At 33.3% G+C, this 14,772-nt stretch overlaps 4 protein-coding genes and 1 non-coding gene across 5 annotated transcripts; 4 read left to right on the forward strand and 1 right to left on the reverse strand.

Annotated features, from left to right (window-relative positions):
- Positions 1-437: 437 nt before the first annotated feature.
- On the forward strand, positions 438-3,423 carry LOC124914922 (calcium-dependent protein kinase 18-like). The gene is made up of 10 exons (XM_047455554.1): positions 438-1,123; positions 1,230-1,360; positions 1,454-1,495; positions 1,586-1,697; positions 1,894-1,972; positions 2,046-2,215; positions 2,294-2,420; positions 2,507-2,622; positions 2,706-2,876; positions 2,957-3,423. The coding sequence occupies exons 1-10, from the start codon at positions 662-664 to the stop codon at positions 3,260-3,262; spliced, it is 1,716 nt and encodes a 571-aa protein (XP_047311510.1). The 5' UTR covers positions 438-661; the 3' UTR covers positions 3,263-3,423.
- A 1,318-nt stretch (positions 3,424-4,741) lies between these two features.
- LOC124914465 (MLO-like protein 4) lies at positions 4,742-7,911 on the forward strand. Its single transcript, XM_047455021.1, has 14 exons — positions 4,742-5,161; positions 5,236-5,293; positions 5,376-5,602; positions 5,685-5,798; positions 5,864-6,061; positions 6,129-6,203; positions 6,275-6,360; positions 6,453-6,502; positions 6,567-6,607; positions 6,697-6,870; positions 6,959-6,994; positions 7,090-7,157; positions 7,221-7,281; positions 7,366-7,911. Exons 1-14 carry the CDS (start codon positions 5,042-5,044, stop codon positions 7,753-7,755), a joined length of 1,698 nt encoding a protein of 565 aa, XP_047310977.1. The 5' UTR covers positions 4,742-5,041; the 3' UTR covers positions 7,756-7,911.
- Positions 7,912-8,101: 190 nt separating this feature from the next.
- Positions 8,102-8,173, forward strand: TRNAD-GUC. Its single transcript has one exon. It is a non-coding gene; the product is annotated as a tRNA-Asp (tRNA).
- Positions 8,174-8,486: 313 nt separating this feature from the next.
- LOC124915023 (L10-interacting MYB domain-containing protein-like) lies at positions 8,487-10,908 on the reverse strand. Its single transcript, XM_047455668.1, has 3 exons — positions 10,731-10,908; positions 9,289-9,679; positions 8,487-9,208 (listed from the first exon to the last, which is right to left on the reverse strand). Exons 2-3 carry the CDS (start codon positions 9,652-9,654, stop codon positions 8,702-8,704), a joined length of 873 nt encoding a protein of 290 aa, XP_047311624.1. The 5' UTR covers positions 9,655-9,679; positions 10,731-10,908; the 3' UTR covers positions 8,487-8,701.
- Positions 10,909-12,776: 1,868 nt separating this feature from the next.
- On the forward strand, positions 12,777-14,634 carry LOC124914522 (rac-like GTP-binding protein ARAC1). Its single transcript, XM_047455096.1, has 7 exons — positions 12,777-13,246; positions 13,325-13,412; positions 13,492-13,601; positions 13,680-13,743; positions 13,848-13,912; positions 14,013-14,078; positions 14,164-14,634. Exons 1-7 carry the CDS (start codon positions 13,148-13,150, stop codon positions 14,263-14,265), a joined length of 594 nt encoding a protein of 197 aa, XP_047311052.1. The 5' UTR covers positions 12,777-13,147; the 3' UTR covers positions 14,266-14,634.
- Positions 14,635-14,772: the final 138 nt, after the last annotated feature.

Raw genomic sequence — 14,772 nt, forward strand, 5'->3', positions numbered from 1 at the left:
ATAAATTATATATATTTATTTATTTTTTAAGTAAAAACTCCTCAAATAAACTACATCAAACAAGCTTAAGTTGAAGAGTTCAGTTATAACCTGAAGTCAACTCTGACTGTAGTAAGAGAGAGACCATAATTGTTTCTGTGGACCATACATATATTTATTTTATTTAAGACAAGAGTTTGTATTAAAGTAATAATTTTTCTTTTTATATAAAAATAGTGGCTATTAAAATGAAAGATATATATAGGTTTCCGAAATTGAATGACTTATATTTAATAAAGAAATTTGAAGAAAAATAATTTTTTTTTTTTTTTTTTCTTTTTTTATGATTTAACTAATTTCATTTCTCCGTAGAGGGGAGAGAGAGAGAAATCTTTTGTCGCCTTTTGTGCCTTTTTTTTTTTTTTTTTCCGTCATCTTTCTCTCTCTTCAACTACTTTGTTTTCCCACGAGAGTCTCTTCTTCTTCTGAGTTTTGAAGCAGGACCCTTCTCGCCTTCTTCCTCCTCCTCCTCCTATCTATCAATCTGCTTCAACCCCTTCTTATTTACAGCTGCTGCTGTTTGATTTGCTGTAGAATATCTAATATCCTCTCCAATTTTCCTTAAACCCCTCTAGATAATAATAAACAAGGACAAAATCCTAGTTTTTGGCTAAATCACGAGATGGGTATATGTTTTTCCACCGTCAAAATCAGTGGCTCAAACAGCAACGGCACCCGCCCCGTCGTCCCAAATTGTACAGCCTTGGTCGGAACAAGGCAAAGACCCAAACCATCGTCATCGGAAACAGCGGCGGCTGCGGAGAATAATAATAATAATAATAATAATAATAATAATAGGAAGAAGAGGAATAAGAAGAAGCAGAAACAACAGAGGGGGGGACAGCAGAATCAGCCAAAAGAAGTACCTCCTAACAAGAATCCTCCTCCACAACCTGTCAAATTGAAGAAACAGGGCGGCGTAATTCCTTACGGTAAAAGAACAGATTTTGGCTACCTTAAGGATTTCGACAATCGATATACGATTGGGAAATTGTTAGGTCATGGTCAATTTGGGTATACCTATGTTGGCACCGACAAGTTCAATGGAGACCGTGTTGCCGTCAAGAGAATTGACAAAAGCAAGGTACGTACGTATGGATTTTCATTGAATTCAATTGGGTTTTTTGTTTTTGTTTTTGTTTATGTTTTCATCCTCGACAATACAATTGAATTGATTTGGGTTTCATCAGATGGTTGTTCCAATTGCTGTAGAAGATGTTAAAAGAGAGGTGAAGATATTACAGGCATTAACTGGCCATGAGAATGTAGTTCAATTTTATAATGCTTTTGAGGATGATAATTATGTCTATATAGCAATGGAGTAAGTTTCTTCAAACATAAATCATATGAAGATCGATCATATCGTATGGAATCCTAATTCATTTCCTATGTTTCTTTTGATTCATCTCATTAGGCTGTGTGAGGGTGGTGAATTGTTGGATCGAATTTTGGCCAAGTAAGACAGCCAAATACAGAATTCTCATGTCATGTTGGATTGTTTTATTAACTGTTCTGTCTTATCTCGATTAATTTGTCTTTTGATCAGAAAAGATAGTCGTTATTCTGAGAAAGATGCTGCTGTGGTTGTTCGCCAAATGCTTAAAGTTGCAGCCCAATGCCATTTACATGGCTTGGTGCATCGAGATATGAAACCCGAGGTAAAGTGTTTTTGGATGTGTACAATTACAATTCAATTCTTATGTTTCAAGAAAATGTAGAATTGCAATTTTGAAGTAGGAAATTAGATTGAAATTACAACTTCAAGTCATCAAATTATAAACAAATTAAAGGATTTGAACCCCAATTTCGATCCAATAATGAATAGATTTGTTTCCTGTTGTGTGGTAAGTGCAGAATTTTCTTTTCAAATCCACAAAGGACGATTCACCTTTAAAAGCAACAGATTTCGGGCTATCAGACTTCATCAGACCAGGTTAACCAAACTTAATTATGCATGCAAACGTGTAAATGAAAGTTCATATATATATTTTTACCAATTGATACAGGAAAGAAGTTTCGTGACATTGTTGGCAGCGCGTATTATGTTGCACCGGAGGTTTTGAAACGCAAATCAGGACCAGAATCAGATGTTTGGAGTATCGGAGTCATAACCTATATTCTTTTATGTGGTAGGCGTCCATTCTGGGACAAAACCGAAGATGGCATATTCAAGGAGGTGAAGATCCATGCATGGTGTCTTTTCCATTATGTTCCAATATTCCTATTCTAAGTGGCGCATAATTCTTTTGTTCAGGTTTTAAGAAACAAACCAGATTTTCGTCGTAAACCATGGCCAGCAATAAGCAATGGAGCAAAGGATTTTGTTAAGAAACTACTAGTAAAGGATCCTCATGTTAGACTTACGGCCGCACAAGCCCTTTGTAAGTTTCTCCAACTAAATTAACCGATTATTTAGTTTTGATGATTGATTGATTGATTCTATAAAGAATTATTTATAATGTATCAGCGCATACATGGGTTAGAGAAGGTGGGAACGCGTCTGAGATTCCTCTCGATATATCTGTCTTATCGAATATGCGCCAGTTTGTCAAGTACAGCCGTTTCAAACAATTTGCTCTTCGGGTATTTTAGTCATCTAACTCAAATAATTCATTTTTCAAATAACCCTGAATGATTCAATGATGATGCTCTGTTTATTTTACAAGGCATTTGCTACAACACTTGATGAAGAGGAACTGGCTGAACTTAGGGATCAGTTTGACGCAATTGACGTCGATAAAAGCGGAGCAATAAGCCTAGAAGAAATGAGAATAGCCCTTGCTAAAGATCTTCCTTGGAAGGTGAAAGAATCGCGCGTCCTAGAGATCGTACAAGCGGTAATATGTTATATATTATTAACAATTGTTTGGTTTATGGTTTTTTTAATCAAACTTTATTTATTTTTGTTCGAGCGAAGATCGATAGTAACACGGATGGAATGGTAGATTTCTCGGAGTTTGTTGCGGCTGCTATTCATGTTCATCAAATGGAGGAATTGAGCACGGAGAAATGGATGAACAGATCGCAAGCTGCTTTCAATAAATTTGACGTGGATGGGGACGGTTACATAACCTCGGAAGAACTTCAATTGAACACGGGTTTACGAGGATCGTTAAACCCGCTTTTGGAGGAAGCAGACGTTGATAAAGATGGGAAAATAAGTCTTTCAGAATTCAGGAGGCTTTTAAGAACAGCAAGCATGAACTCTCCAAGAAAGATGTAAACTTAAACTTGTATTGTTTTTGTTATTATATATATATATACATGGGTGAATGTCTTTTATATATATTATACTATACTTTCCATTTTCCTTTCTCCTTTCTTAGTGTAATTATGTGGCTAATAAAATAAATAACAAACAAGAATGCTAAGCTAGCATTTTTTCACTAATGGGTTTCTCTTTTTCTTGACTAAAAAAAATAGTTAAGAACTTTCTAAATTAGAAGAGGACAAGACAATGGTTGGATATTTGGATATGTTACTTTTTTTCTTAAATAAGTTAAAATAAAAATTAATGTCATAATAAAATTGGTATGGTAGTTAATTTGCATGAAAATGATAATGAGATACAAAAATAAATTTGATAATTAAATTGAATTGAATTGATTAGGAATGGCTGTTCAACAACTGCCTTGTCTATGTCATACCCGTCCACAATAATTTCACCATAATAAATTTTGGCCCCATGATTTCTATATTTTAACAGACTATACTTGACTAGACTAGGCAACTAATAATATTATTAATTTAGCTACAAATATATAATTTATATGAAATACTATTTAGAACCATGAATAAAAAAATCAAATATTTATTTATATATAGAGACGTTTTCTGGTTCATTAACTTTAACTTAAAAAAAATATATTTGGTATAAAATAACATGTTTGTTTTGGGATTACATAGGAAAAGAGAACCAAATGCTTTCTTCATTAAGCAAGTCTCGTGGGTGGGTGGTGGGTTGTTTTTTAATTCATTGAATATTATAACACTAACAAATTGTTTATATTATAATAATTGAACAAACTTATAATAATAATAATACTACTTTTGAAGTGTTCTTTTTTTCTTATTTAAATTAAATTAAAAAGTACTTACTTTAAATGTTTGTTTGAAAATTCTAAACATGGTACTATATTTTTTAAATAATTAAAAAAAATACAATCTTTTCATAAATTTTATCATTAGATATATCACTTAATTAATTAACTAAAACACAAAAAAAAACTTTTATTTATTTAAATAAATCTTTAACATTCACAAATATTACCTACCTGAATAAGTTGAATGGAATAAGGTCTAATCTTTCAAAATTATTATTTGATGAAAAAAATGGATATTTATAATTACTTAGTTTAAATTATTAAAATATATTATCTTTATTTAAAATTTAAATGTTATAAAAAGAATAAATCATTCAACATTTGTTAGAGGAACTTATTTATTTGAAAATAAAAATTAAGGGAATGTATTTAATTGATAATAGAGAGATGTGATTAGAAAATTACTTTTTAAAGGTCCATTAGTTTTGGTCTATTTTGATCCACTGGTAAAATCAGTGACCTATATAAATATCTAGTAAAGGTTGAGGGACAGGTTTTGATTTCGATGAAGAAAAAAGGTGTAAAGTTGAACATTCTGGACATAGAAAAGGTAAAAAAGGTTGCAGCTTTACTATTAAAAATGGAATAATCGGGAAATATGTTGGTTTGAAAGAAAAACAAAAAACAGACAAGAAAGTGGTCAAGTGATACACAACAAATGACATGCTATACCCACCTTGTTCTTACTCCCTCTTTTTCTCTCTCGTGGCTTACTTGCACCAGTCCATGCACTTCTATTTTAATAAATCTCCAATGGCCGCCATAGCCAGTCTTCAATGAAGAAATTAATGGAGTTTTTCAATAATGGGTTTTCCTTTCTTTTCCTTAGAAACCTCAAACCCCTTTGAGCCAAAGCCTCTTCTTTTTCTTTCTTTTTTTGAATCGGGTAAAGATTGGAAATGAGGATTGATGGTGAACGATCTTTGTTCGAAACCCCAACTTGGGCTGTTGCAACGGTCGTCTCAGTCATGGTTACCATGGGTTTTTTATTCCATGGTTCTTTGAAACGACTCGGAAAGGTAAATTAAAATAATATCTTTAATTGTCTTGATGTTGTTGTTGTTCTTATTCTGATTGTTACTTATGATGATAGTGGTTAGATAGGACTAAGAGGAAAGCCCTTTTATCTGCTTTGGAGAAGATCAAGGAAGGTATGTTATAAGATCAGCACTAGAAACTTTTTTTTTTCATTATTGATATCCAATTTCAATTAGTTGAGGAATTTCTGGGCAGAGCTAATGCTTTTTGGGCTTCTATCATTGCTGATGGGTCACTGGACAATCTTTGTTGCCAAGATTTGTGTTAAATCATCTTCCTTGAGCAGTCGATTCTACCCATGTTTAGCAGAAACTGAGAATGTCTCTGTCAAACATATAACGGTTGAAACCCATAATCTTTTCAATAACCATTCGCGTTCTCAACAACATGTTAATCATATGCACACCAACATTTGCCCAGAGGTTTTGTTTCTATATATATATATTGTCTTAATTTGTTTATTCAAAGCATTCATTAATGTATATGTATATGTATTATTCTCAGGGACACGACTTCGCATCTTATGAGAGCCTTGAGCAACTACACAGATTCTTATTCGTTCTTGGAATCACACATATCTTGTATAGCTTTTTCGCAATCGCCCTTGCCATGATAAAGGTTGTGATCACTATCTATTTGTGTTTCTCTATAATTTGTGAGAGCATTTTGTTGGTTCCTTGCAGATATATGGGTGGAGAAAATGGGAAAATCAAGCAAAGCAGCAGCAGATGGCTATTTCTCAAGCAGCAGCAGCAGAACAAGATGAAGGTTCAACGAATACTTCTTCTGTCAAATCAATTAGTAAAATGAGACGCCAATCCACTTTTATATTTCACCAAACTTCCCATCCTTGGAGTCAGCACAGAGCCCTCGTTTGGCTGGTAATAATTAATAATTCACTTCATGAATTTGTTTCACTGAATCTGATGTTTTTCTTTCTTATTACAGCTTTGTTTCAGTAGACAGTTTTGGAGTTCTATAAACCGCGCTGATTATATGGCTTTGCGTTTGGGCTTCATCAGTGTAAGACCCTCCAGCCAACCAGCCTTTGTTTTCTTATTATTATTGTTGTTTTGATCGTGATAATCTGTCAGATGCATCAATTGCCACTCTCATATGACTTCCATAACTACATCCTTCGTAGCATGGAAGAAGAATTTCGTGACATTGTTGGCATTAGGTGGGAATTTTGTTCTTTATATGATGTTAGCCATCCAGATAGCTGCCTATATAAGAAATTAAACACCATTAATTGTTTTCTTTCGGTTGCAGCATCCCACTCTGGATTTTCGCCATATTATGCATCTTCCTAGGCTTTCATGGTAACTAATCATTGAAAACCTAACTTTTTTAAATTTGGCAAACAATGACTTTATTCATTTTCAGGCACCAACTTCTATTTCTGGTCATCCTTCTTGCCAGCCATAGTAAGTATGTCTGTTTGTCTTTCTGTTGGATTACTGCATGCCAAACCATATTATTTACTCTCTTTTTTTCCTTTCTTTGCTGAATTAAGTTGATCTTGGCAATGGGTACTAAATTGCATCGAATAGTAGTGAAATTGGCGGTTGAAACAATGGATTCGCCTCCATTCACTGGTAGTGCTCAACGCTTTAACCTTAGGGATGAGCTTTTCTGGTTCGGGAGGCCAAGGCTTCTGTTGTGGCTAATACAGTTCGTATCATTCCAAGTAAGTCGAACACCAACCATTTCATAAACTTTGATAACAATATTTTATGCCATTGTTTTTGGTAATTCTTTTACATATATATATGCAGAATGCATTTGAGATGGCTTTGTTTATTTGGTCAATGGTAAGCTTAATAATAATAAGAGCACTCACTCTAATGATCATTTTTTTATTAACCTTAAAGAACATCAATTGTTATATATAATATTTTCCAAACAGTGGGAGAGCCGAGGTCCTTCGTGTTTCATGGAGAAAAAAAGCTTCATCGTCATCCGTTTGACGTTTGGGTACGTTTTTTTTCTCCTAAAATTGTCGGGCTGAGGAAATAAAAAGGCGTTTATTTTTTGTAGGGTGGTCTCTCAATTTTGGTGTAGCTTCATTACATTCCCACTTTATGTTATTGTTACACAGGTTTTTTTTTTTACTATATTGATGGTTTCTGATTTCGAATCATTTAAACTATTACAATCTTTCCCATGTTTTTCTTCTTGGCAGATGGGATCAAGGTTTAAGAAGACAATAATATCAGAAAATGTGCGAAAATCTCTACATGGATGGAGAGGAAGGGTGAAAGCTAGGCACCCAACCGGTAGCCCTCCCTTTGTCCAACTCCATGCAACAACATCCATAACTTCTTTAGAATCAATGACGACAGATCATGAGATTAACGAAGAAACCAACTCCTCCTCTTCAAAGGTTGTCAATGATATTGACCAGATGAGCTCGAGATTCCATCAAAATGCATTTGTGGCAACACATCGAGGTGACGACGATGAGAATCTTGTGATGGCTTTCGATGACCACGATAACAAAGAAGAAGAAGATGACGATGATGAAAAGAAGAGTCAACACAAAGATGATTTTTGTGTTGAGTGCCCTCCATAGTGAGTGAGGCCATATATATGTAGGTATATTTTTGGAATCTTACGTTTAGATGACAAACTACACTAAGTGGACATTAAAATGTGTTATCAAATGAAGCCATGTTTTTCTATTTGTTCATGTTAATATTATATTCTTAACATGAGTTGTTAATTTGTCTATAGTTGTTTAATTAGTATTTCTTACTAATGGGGTGGTCCAAATTTAGTTGTCGGTGTTGTGCATATATGGGATATCAATAATATAATAAATTTTAGTTGCTTTTGAATTATTATTTATCATGATCAATTTGTCTTAGTTAATACCACTCAATATAAGTTTAATACCACTCAATATAAGCTTTCAACAAGTCGTTGTAGTATAGTGGTAAGTATTCCCGCCTGTCACGCGGGTGACCCGGGTTCGATCCCCGGCAACGGCGTAATTTTTTTTCTGGACAATCCAATGAATCTATCCACAAACCCATTTTCTTGGTCTTGAATCTTTGATGTTGTTTCATTTGAAAAGCTTTATCTTTCTTTTGTGCATTTTTCCAAACAGAAATGAATCAAAATTCAAATGGCCAACACAAAACTTCACCATCTTGTATGTGCAAAAAATGTGATAACATATCCTTCATCTTTAAAATTCAATAATAATAACTTCAATAATAAATAGCAAAAAAAACAACTCTGGTCTAATAATAATATTCTGAAGTTTAAAACAAGCAAGTGATAGAGATGAAGAACATACTCTGGAAATCCAATCACAATCTATTTATAATATTTAATTATTGTATATTCTAAGATAAATCAAATCTGTCAAAACTCAAAAACAAGCACCAAACATATTCTAAAACCAACAAACAAAATTCACTCCAATAGGGCAAAACTGTACAACTATAGAATATAATAGGACAGTGCACCTTTTTTTTGTATTTTTTTCCAGATATTTCCTTCCTTCCTGCCAGTTATCTGGTGGTAGAAGAAGACAGATTACAACCCTTTGAAGATAGCCAAGCCAACCGTTTGTCCATCTGAAGCGACAAAAAAGTCTCCCTCAGATTGCGTTTCTCAAACAAATCCAATGCCATATAGTAAGTCCGTTCTTCAATCCCTTTAATTTCGTCCAATGCCCTCACACAATCCAATATAGAGAACCTCCCGTTCAATTCCTCAATCGCAGCAGTTCTTTGCCTCGAAGCCATAGCCATTTCCGATATAGCTTCTGCTATAGCATGGTCCACTCCTCTTCGCACTCTCTTATGACTACTACTACTGCCAGCAATATGCTCCATCTTCTCTGATTCTGACGAGGGATCGCAAATTATGTTTAGGGGTTCAGGGCAAGAGATCTCTTCCTTCACTGTCATCGCATAATCTCTTTTTGTCTTGGGGGGAGGTTGGGAAAATATTGTGCTTAACTCCTTGTAAATCGGGCATCCATTTGTCCTCAAACTATCACCTTCGGGATTTGCCTGAATATAAAATCAGAACGCAATATAGAATATCTATCAAAAATCCCCCCAAAACAGAAAATAAATAAAAAATACATTACCTTAATGAATCTTTCCCAATCTTCATCCTTGGCAGTGATTGTGCCTGTCGATTCCTCCCAGATGAAATCGCTTTGTTCAAGTAGCGTTTTCGTTAAATTGTATTCTTTCTTCAGGACATCGTATTGAGTCATGATTTGCTCTTCTCCCCATTTGAAACCGGATCTCTTATGAAAGTTATCACTGATTAACTTCCAACCCTTCTTATTAAAAGTATCCTTTTTCCTGTTCCCACAACGGACCTGCTCAACCATTATGTCCACCAGTATCTTATTCAGAGTTGTCGTCCATTTAGCCTTCAACTGTTGCTCTGAGATCTCCTTCGAAGAAGGTTGTCTTTTAGAGCGAGTAACCCTCGTCGTCGCCATCAACAGAAACACCGTTTCCAAAAATCTTGAAAAGAAAATAATAAAAAACAGTTTATCATGTATTTGATATAAACAAAATGCCAGTTATTCGCTACTCAGGGATAATCACAACTGAAAAATGAAAAGACAATTTATTGACCAATTGACCAAAAGCATGCTCAGATAGGTAATGGCAATCCCAAAAACGTGTTAGAGAATATTAAGTTTTACAATCCTCAACAAGCCTTTTAATGCTTTCTAGACAAAAAGGAACTGTGCACAAGATTTATGTAATATCACAAGATCGACAATCAACTAATGACCGATCAACCATCCAAAAGTGGGTAATTGCATAGATTTTCCAAATTCCCAAAATATGCCTTTTCCCTGATGGACTAGTCAGAGAAGGAAGAATAATTAAAAGACTTTAAAGGAATGTTGTCTTCCATTAGCATTGCAAAAATCATGCGCATGGCGTAGTAGTTTCCTAAGACTATTGTGTGTTTAATGCTTTCTAGTTGTACCACATCGACAATCGAGGCTGAATTCAACATTCTCAATCTACTACCCAATATAACAAGTTCAAAAGAAAATATACGCGAATTCGGAAAATTTCCATTCTTTATGGTGTAACATGAAGGTTAATCAAGAAAAACGTATCAAAAGGATCTACAACAGCTTCTGTTCTTCACTCTAGTCTCTATACATCACAATAAACAAATCTTAATGCTGAAAATTATCTAATAGAGTAAGAAATAACTTATTTAATCATCTTGAAGAAACAAAACCTCATTATAACAGTCTTTTTAAGTAGTTCAGATATCACACCTAATTGAATCAGAAAGATAATAAATTGTTGATTAAGCATCATCAGGTTTCACTTTCACAATCAAGATTCATATTTACATTAAAATCCTTCCAAGACTATGACATGCAGAGTCTGCGTTTTAACACGGTCCAACTCACAAAAACCCTAGTAATCGAAAATGCTAAAGAACAGCAGCTTCATCAACTATCGAAAAGAATAAATAAACGAATATGAATCGATTTTCTCACATGATGACAGGAAGAAAAGAGAAAGGTAAGAGGATTATTACCAAGGAAAATGCCCTAAAATCGCGCGTTTTGAGAGATTGAAAACGCGAAGAGGAGAATCATGCAGAGTGCGCAGAAACGCGGAGTTGATCAGCCATGAACGAGACAGAAAAATCTACTTCGTTTTCTTGCACGTTGCGGATCGTACGAAGAAAAAGATCAACTCTTGCGATGGAGGAAGGAAAAATAAGAACATCTAATTCCTACCAAACAAGACTCAATCCCTACTATTGCATGACGACGTCGTTTATTTCACAAAACTGAAAATATAAAATTAACCCTAATCCTAATTCTTCCTAAAACTGAAAATGTAAAATTAACCCTTAAATTAGTATAACATATTTAAATTGACTATTAATTTAATTATTTAAATCAAATATAAACTTTGAAAAAAAAGACAAAGTGTTCTATATATTTACATAATTTTATTAGTTTAAATTTATCATTCGATAAATATATTTTAAAAAATCTTATTTCTTAAAAAAATAATTCATTAAAATATATATTATTTTTTTATTAAGATTGATTTACAAATATACACATTTGTATTATAATTTTTTTTTAATTCTTAAATTTATCAAAGTATCCTTATTTTATTTTTAATAAATTTTAAATATAAAATAATATTTTAATAGTTTATTTCAAACATTATCTCAAATAACTCATTTTTTTATATAACAACTTTTTTAGAAAAACCCAAAAATCCAAAATCAAACAAGCTAATTATATTTATATTAAAAGAATATTATGTTGAGAAAAATGTTTTTATTTCATACCTAATATACTATATAGTTTTGACCAATACTATAAACTTAGTAAAGTTTTTGAAAACTCGTATGTTAGTGTTAATTTTAATTATAATAAATAATTATTTTTCTGAAAAATTACATACTTTATAAATTTTTAAGAATGTATCACTAAAATTATATAATGAAGGTGTGAGTGATAATAATAATAATAATAATAATAATAATAATAATAATAATAATAATAATAATAATAATAATAATAATAATAATAATAATACCTCAAATGTAATCCAAATAACATTAAGATTTGAATTTACATGTGAAGAATAAAATAAATTTCTATAGTTATTTGTGATAACCCATATTTCAAATTATTATATGAAAAAATTAATTCATTTCAATGTTATAATAGAGAAAAATCTAAATACTAACTTTACATTCGGGCATAGTCGATGTTTTAATTATTTGATAAGTTTTCATAATATATATATAATAATGATTAATTTTTAAAGGGGAAATTTGATAATATGACCCTAAAAATATGAGTATTTTGATTTTTAACCTTACTAATTAAGTTTTTGTTTTTTAACCTTTTTTTATAAATTTTTCCAATTTTACCCTCAATAACCTTTTTTTTTTTTTTTTTTTTTTTTTTTTTTTTCTTTTTTTTCTTTCTTTTCTTCTTTTCCCCTTTCCCCCCGACCGTTGCACTCCCTTCTTCCCTTCCGTTCTTCTTCCCCGTCACCTCCCTCCCCAGGTCTTCTTCCCTTCCGTTCTTATTCCCCGTCAGCTTCCGTTTCTCCGACGTCAAGATCCGCCGACGTTCGCCAAGAAGTCCAACCCTTCCAGCCAGCCTCTTCGTCGATCGCCAAGCCGAACTTCCAGCCAACGACGATCGCCAAACCTTGGACGATCCTAGCCCAACGATTTGAGGTTAGTTTAGGTTTATTATTTAGATTTATTGTTTAGATAATCTTAGTTTAGTTTAGGTTTATTGTTTGAAATGCTGAGATTGATATAGTTTGAAAGGCTGAGAATGTTTGTGAATGGTTTGTGCATATTTGCTTTCGCCATTATGGGTTGATCCGTTCATAAACTTAAAAGGGTTAAAAATAAAATTTAAAATGCTATCACATTTTTACCGTAATATTTTTTTCACGACTTTGATATTATTATCCGTACAAATACAAAATATACATTCTAATTGGTTGAATAATGGACATTATAAGATATAAATTATTATTATTATTTTTTATAATATATATAATAAAATTGAAAATTTTCAAAAGAGGTCCGAAAAAAGCGCGGAGCATATATGAAATCGGATCCGGTAAGGAATGTTGGTGGTGGTAGAGAAAGGCTGCGAACGCTTCAACGGCATTGTTTCCCGGTACACTTGTTTCTAGATCTCAAAACTCGGCTCTTTTCTTCTCTAGGGTTTCCTTCTAGATCTCCATCTCTGCTTCATCCGCTCTTTTCTTCTCTAGGGTTTCCTTCTTTTCTCCTCCTCCTCCTCCTCACTGTTCCATTTGTTTCTCAAGCAGGGTTAGGGTTCCTCTTTGCATTATTAAGAAGAAGAAGAAGAAGGTATTGGAGAGAATAACGAATGGAGCCTTCTTGCTTGTGATCAGATAGATCTTCTCAAGGCTTTCTGATAGTAGTTGAGACAAATGAGCGCGACCAGGTTCATAAAGTGCGTCACCGTGGGTGACGGCGCTGTTGGCAAGACTTGCCTTCTCATTTCTTACACCAGTAATACATTCCCTACGGTGGGTGAACCACACAATTTCATCAATATTCCATTTTCAATTTTCTCTATTTGATTTATTGTCTTCATGAGGATACAGGATTACGTTCCAACGGTATTTGATAATTTCAGTGCAAATGTGGTTGTCAATGGAGCCACCATCAATCTTGGATTGTGGGATACTGCTGGTATGTATGTATGTATGTATATATGTATAACCATTGAAATAAAAAACATTTCTTTAACTTACATATTATTTGTGAACAGGTCAGGAGGATTACAACAGATTAAGACCCTTGAGTTATCGCGGTGCAGATGTGTTCATCTTGGCATTCTCTCTCATTAGCAAGGCCAGCTACGAAAATGTTTCCAAAAAGGTTAGAATTTTATAAACAATGGATTCATATATATATATGAATGAATGAATGATGATCTTCCGAGATTATTTGTTGCAGTGGATTCCCGAGTTGACACACTATGCTCCTGGCGTACCTATTATTCTCGTTGGAACTAAACTTGGTGCCAACTTACTACTTTTTTTCTATCTGTTCCTCTTACCTTCATTTCAAATGGGAAATAACTATAAATAATCTTGTTGATTGTTTTGATTATAATGACTCCAGATCTTCGTGATGATGAACAGTTCTTCATCGACCATCCTGGTTCAGTGCCAATTACAACTGCTCAGGTAAAACTCGCTTCCTCCTTGTATTCATTCACAGAGGGATGATATTATCTGATCATAATTTGCCAAATAAATAGTTAGTCTTTTTCTTCTTCGGTGTCAGGGGGAGGAACTAAAGGATCTTATCAATTCACCTTCTTACATTGAATGTAGTGCAAGAACACAACTGGTATTTATTGGTTTTTTCCAGTCTCTAATTGTAGCTGATCATAAATTTTCGCTAATTACTAAAGAGGGATGGTATTTTTTGGCAGAATATTAAAGGTGTATTTGATGCTGCCATCAAAGTTGTGCTGCAGCCACCAAAACAGAAGAAGAAAAAGTCGAAAGCCCAGAAAGTTTGCTCCATATTGTGAAGCAAGAATTGCTCAGCCTTGTTCCTAGTCACCATAACAGTCTTCCCCATCATTAGTTTAACTCTTGAAGAAGTTCTCCAATTGTGTGAGAAAACAAGTCCAAGCCTCTCTGATCCAATTCATTTGGTAGCTACTGTACTTGGGTTTTAATCCTAGTTCATGAAAGTCGTTGTTTCATTCACATTTTTCGATAATTTTCCCTCGGTTTTATTGCTAGAAAAAAGTGTGTTCCTGAATTGGGTGAGTTTTTACTGTGTTGTGTTTGTTCATTCTTCAGCTAATTTGAAGATACAATCAGTGATTGTTATGGGCAAATAACAATATATTGAAATGTTACATCTTTTTCTCTATTATTCAGATATCTTAAAACTAGCTATTGTTGTTACAACTTACAAGCATGATCTGCATAATAAAAATATGACTAATGATCCCATTTTAAACATATGATAAGACAAAAATTGCAATTTAAAAGAAGAAACGGGGATAATAGTAGTAGTAGTAAATGAG

Source organism: Impatiens glandulifera, chromosome 9 (assembly GCF_907164915.1).
Source record: "Impatiens glandulifera chromosome 9, dImpGla2.1, whole genome shotgun sequence".
Lineage (NCBI taxonomy): Eukaryota > Viridiplantae > Streptophyta > Magnoliopsida > Ericales > Balsaminaceae > Impatiens > Impatiens glandulifera.

Coding starts and splice junctions, on each gene's coding strand:
- LOC124914922 (XM_047455554.1), top strand. CDS start 662: ATGGGTATATGTTTTTCCACCGTCAAAATCAGTGGCTCAAACAGCAAC. Junction 1,124..1,229: donor AGAGAATTGACAAAAGCAAG/GTACGTACGTAT, acceptor GGGTTTCATCAG/ATGGTTGTTCCAATTGCTGT. Junction 1,496..1,585: donor TTGGATCGAATTTTGGCCAA/GTAAGACAGCCA, acceptor TCTTTTGATCAG/AAAAGATAGTCGTTATTCTG.
- LOC124914465 (XM_047455021.1), top strand. CDS start 5,042: ATGAGGATTGATGGTGAACGATCTTTGTTCGAAACCCCAACTTGGGCT. Junction 6,608..6,696: donor CATCCTTCTTGCCAGCCATA/GTAAGTATGTCT, acceptor TGCTGAATTAAG/TTGATCTTGGCAATGGGTAC. Junction 7,158..7,220: donor GTCATCCGTTTGACGTTTGG/GTACGTTTTTTT, acceptor TATTTTTTGTAG/GGTGGTCTCTCAATTTTGGT.
- LOC124915023 (XM_047455668.1), bottom strand. CDS start 9,654: ATGGCGACGACGAGGGTTACTCGCTCTAAAAGACAACCTTCTTCGAAG. Junction 9,209..9,288: donor ATTGGGAAAGATTCATTAAG/GTAATGTATTTT, acceptor TTTTATATTCAG/GCAAATCCCGAAGGTGATAG.
- LOC124914522 (XM_047455096.1), top strand. CDS start 13,148: ATGAGCGCGACCAGGTTCATAAAGTGCGTCACCGTGGGTGACGGCGCT. Junction 13,602..13,679: donor ACGAAAATGTTTCCAAAAAG/GTTAGAATTTTA, acceptor TATTTGTTGCAG/TGGATTCCCGAGTTGACACA. Junction 13,913..14,012: donor TGCCAATTACAACTGCTCAG/GTAAAACTCGCT, acceptor CTTCGGTGTCAG/GGGGAGGAACTAAAGGATCT.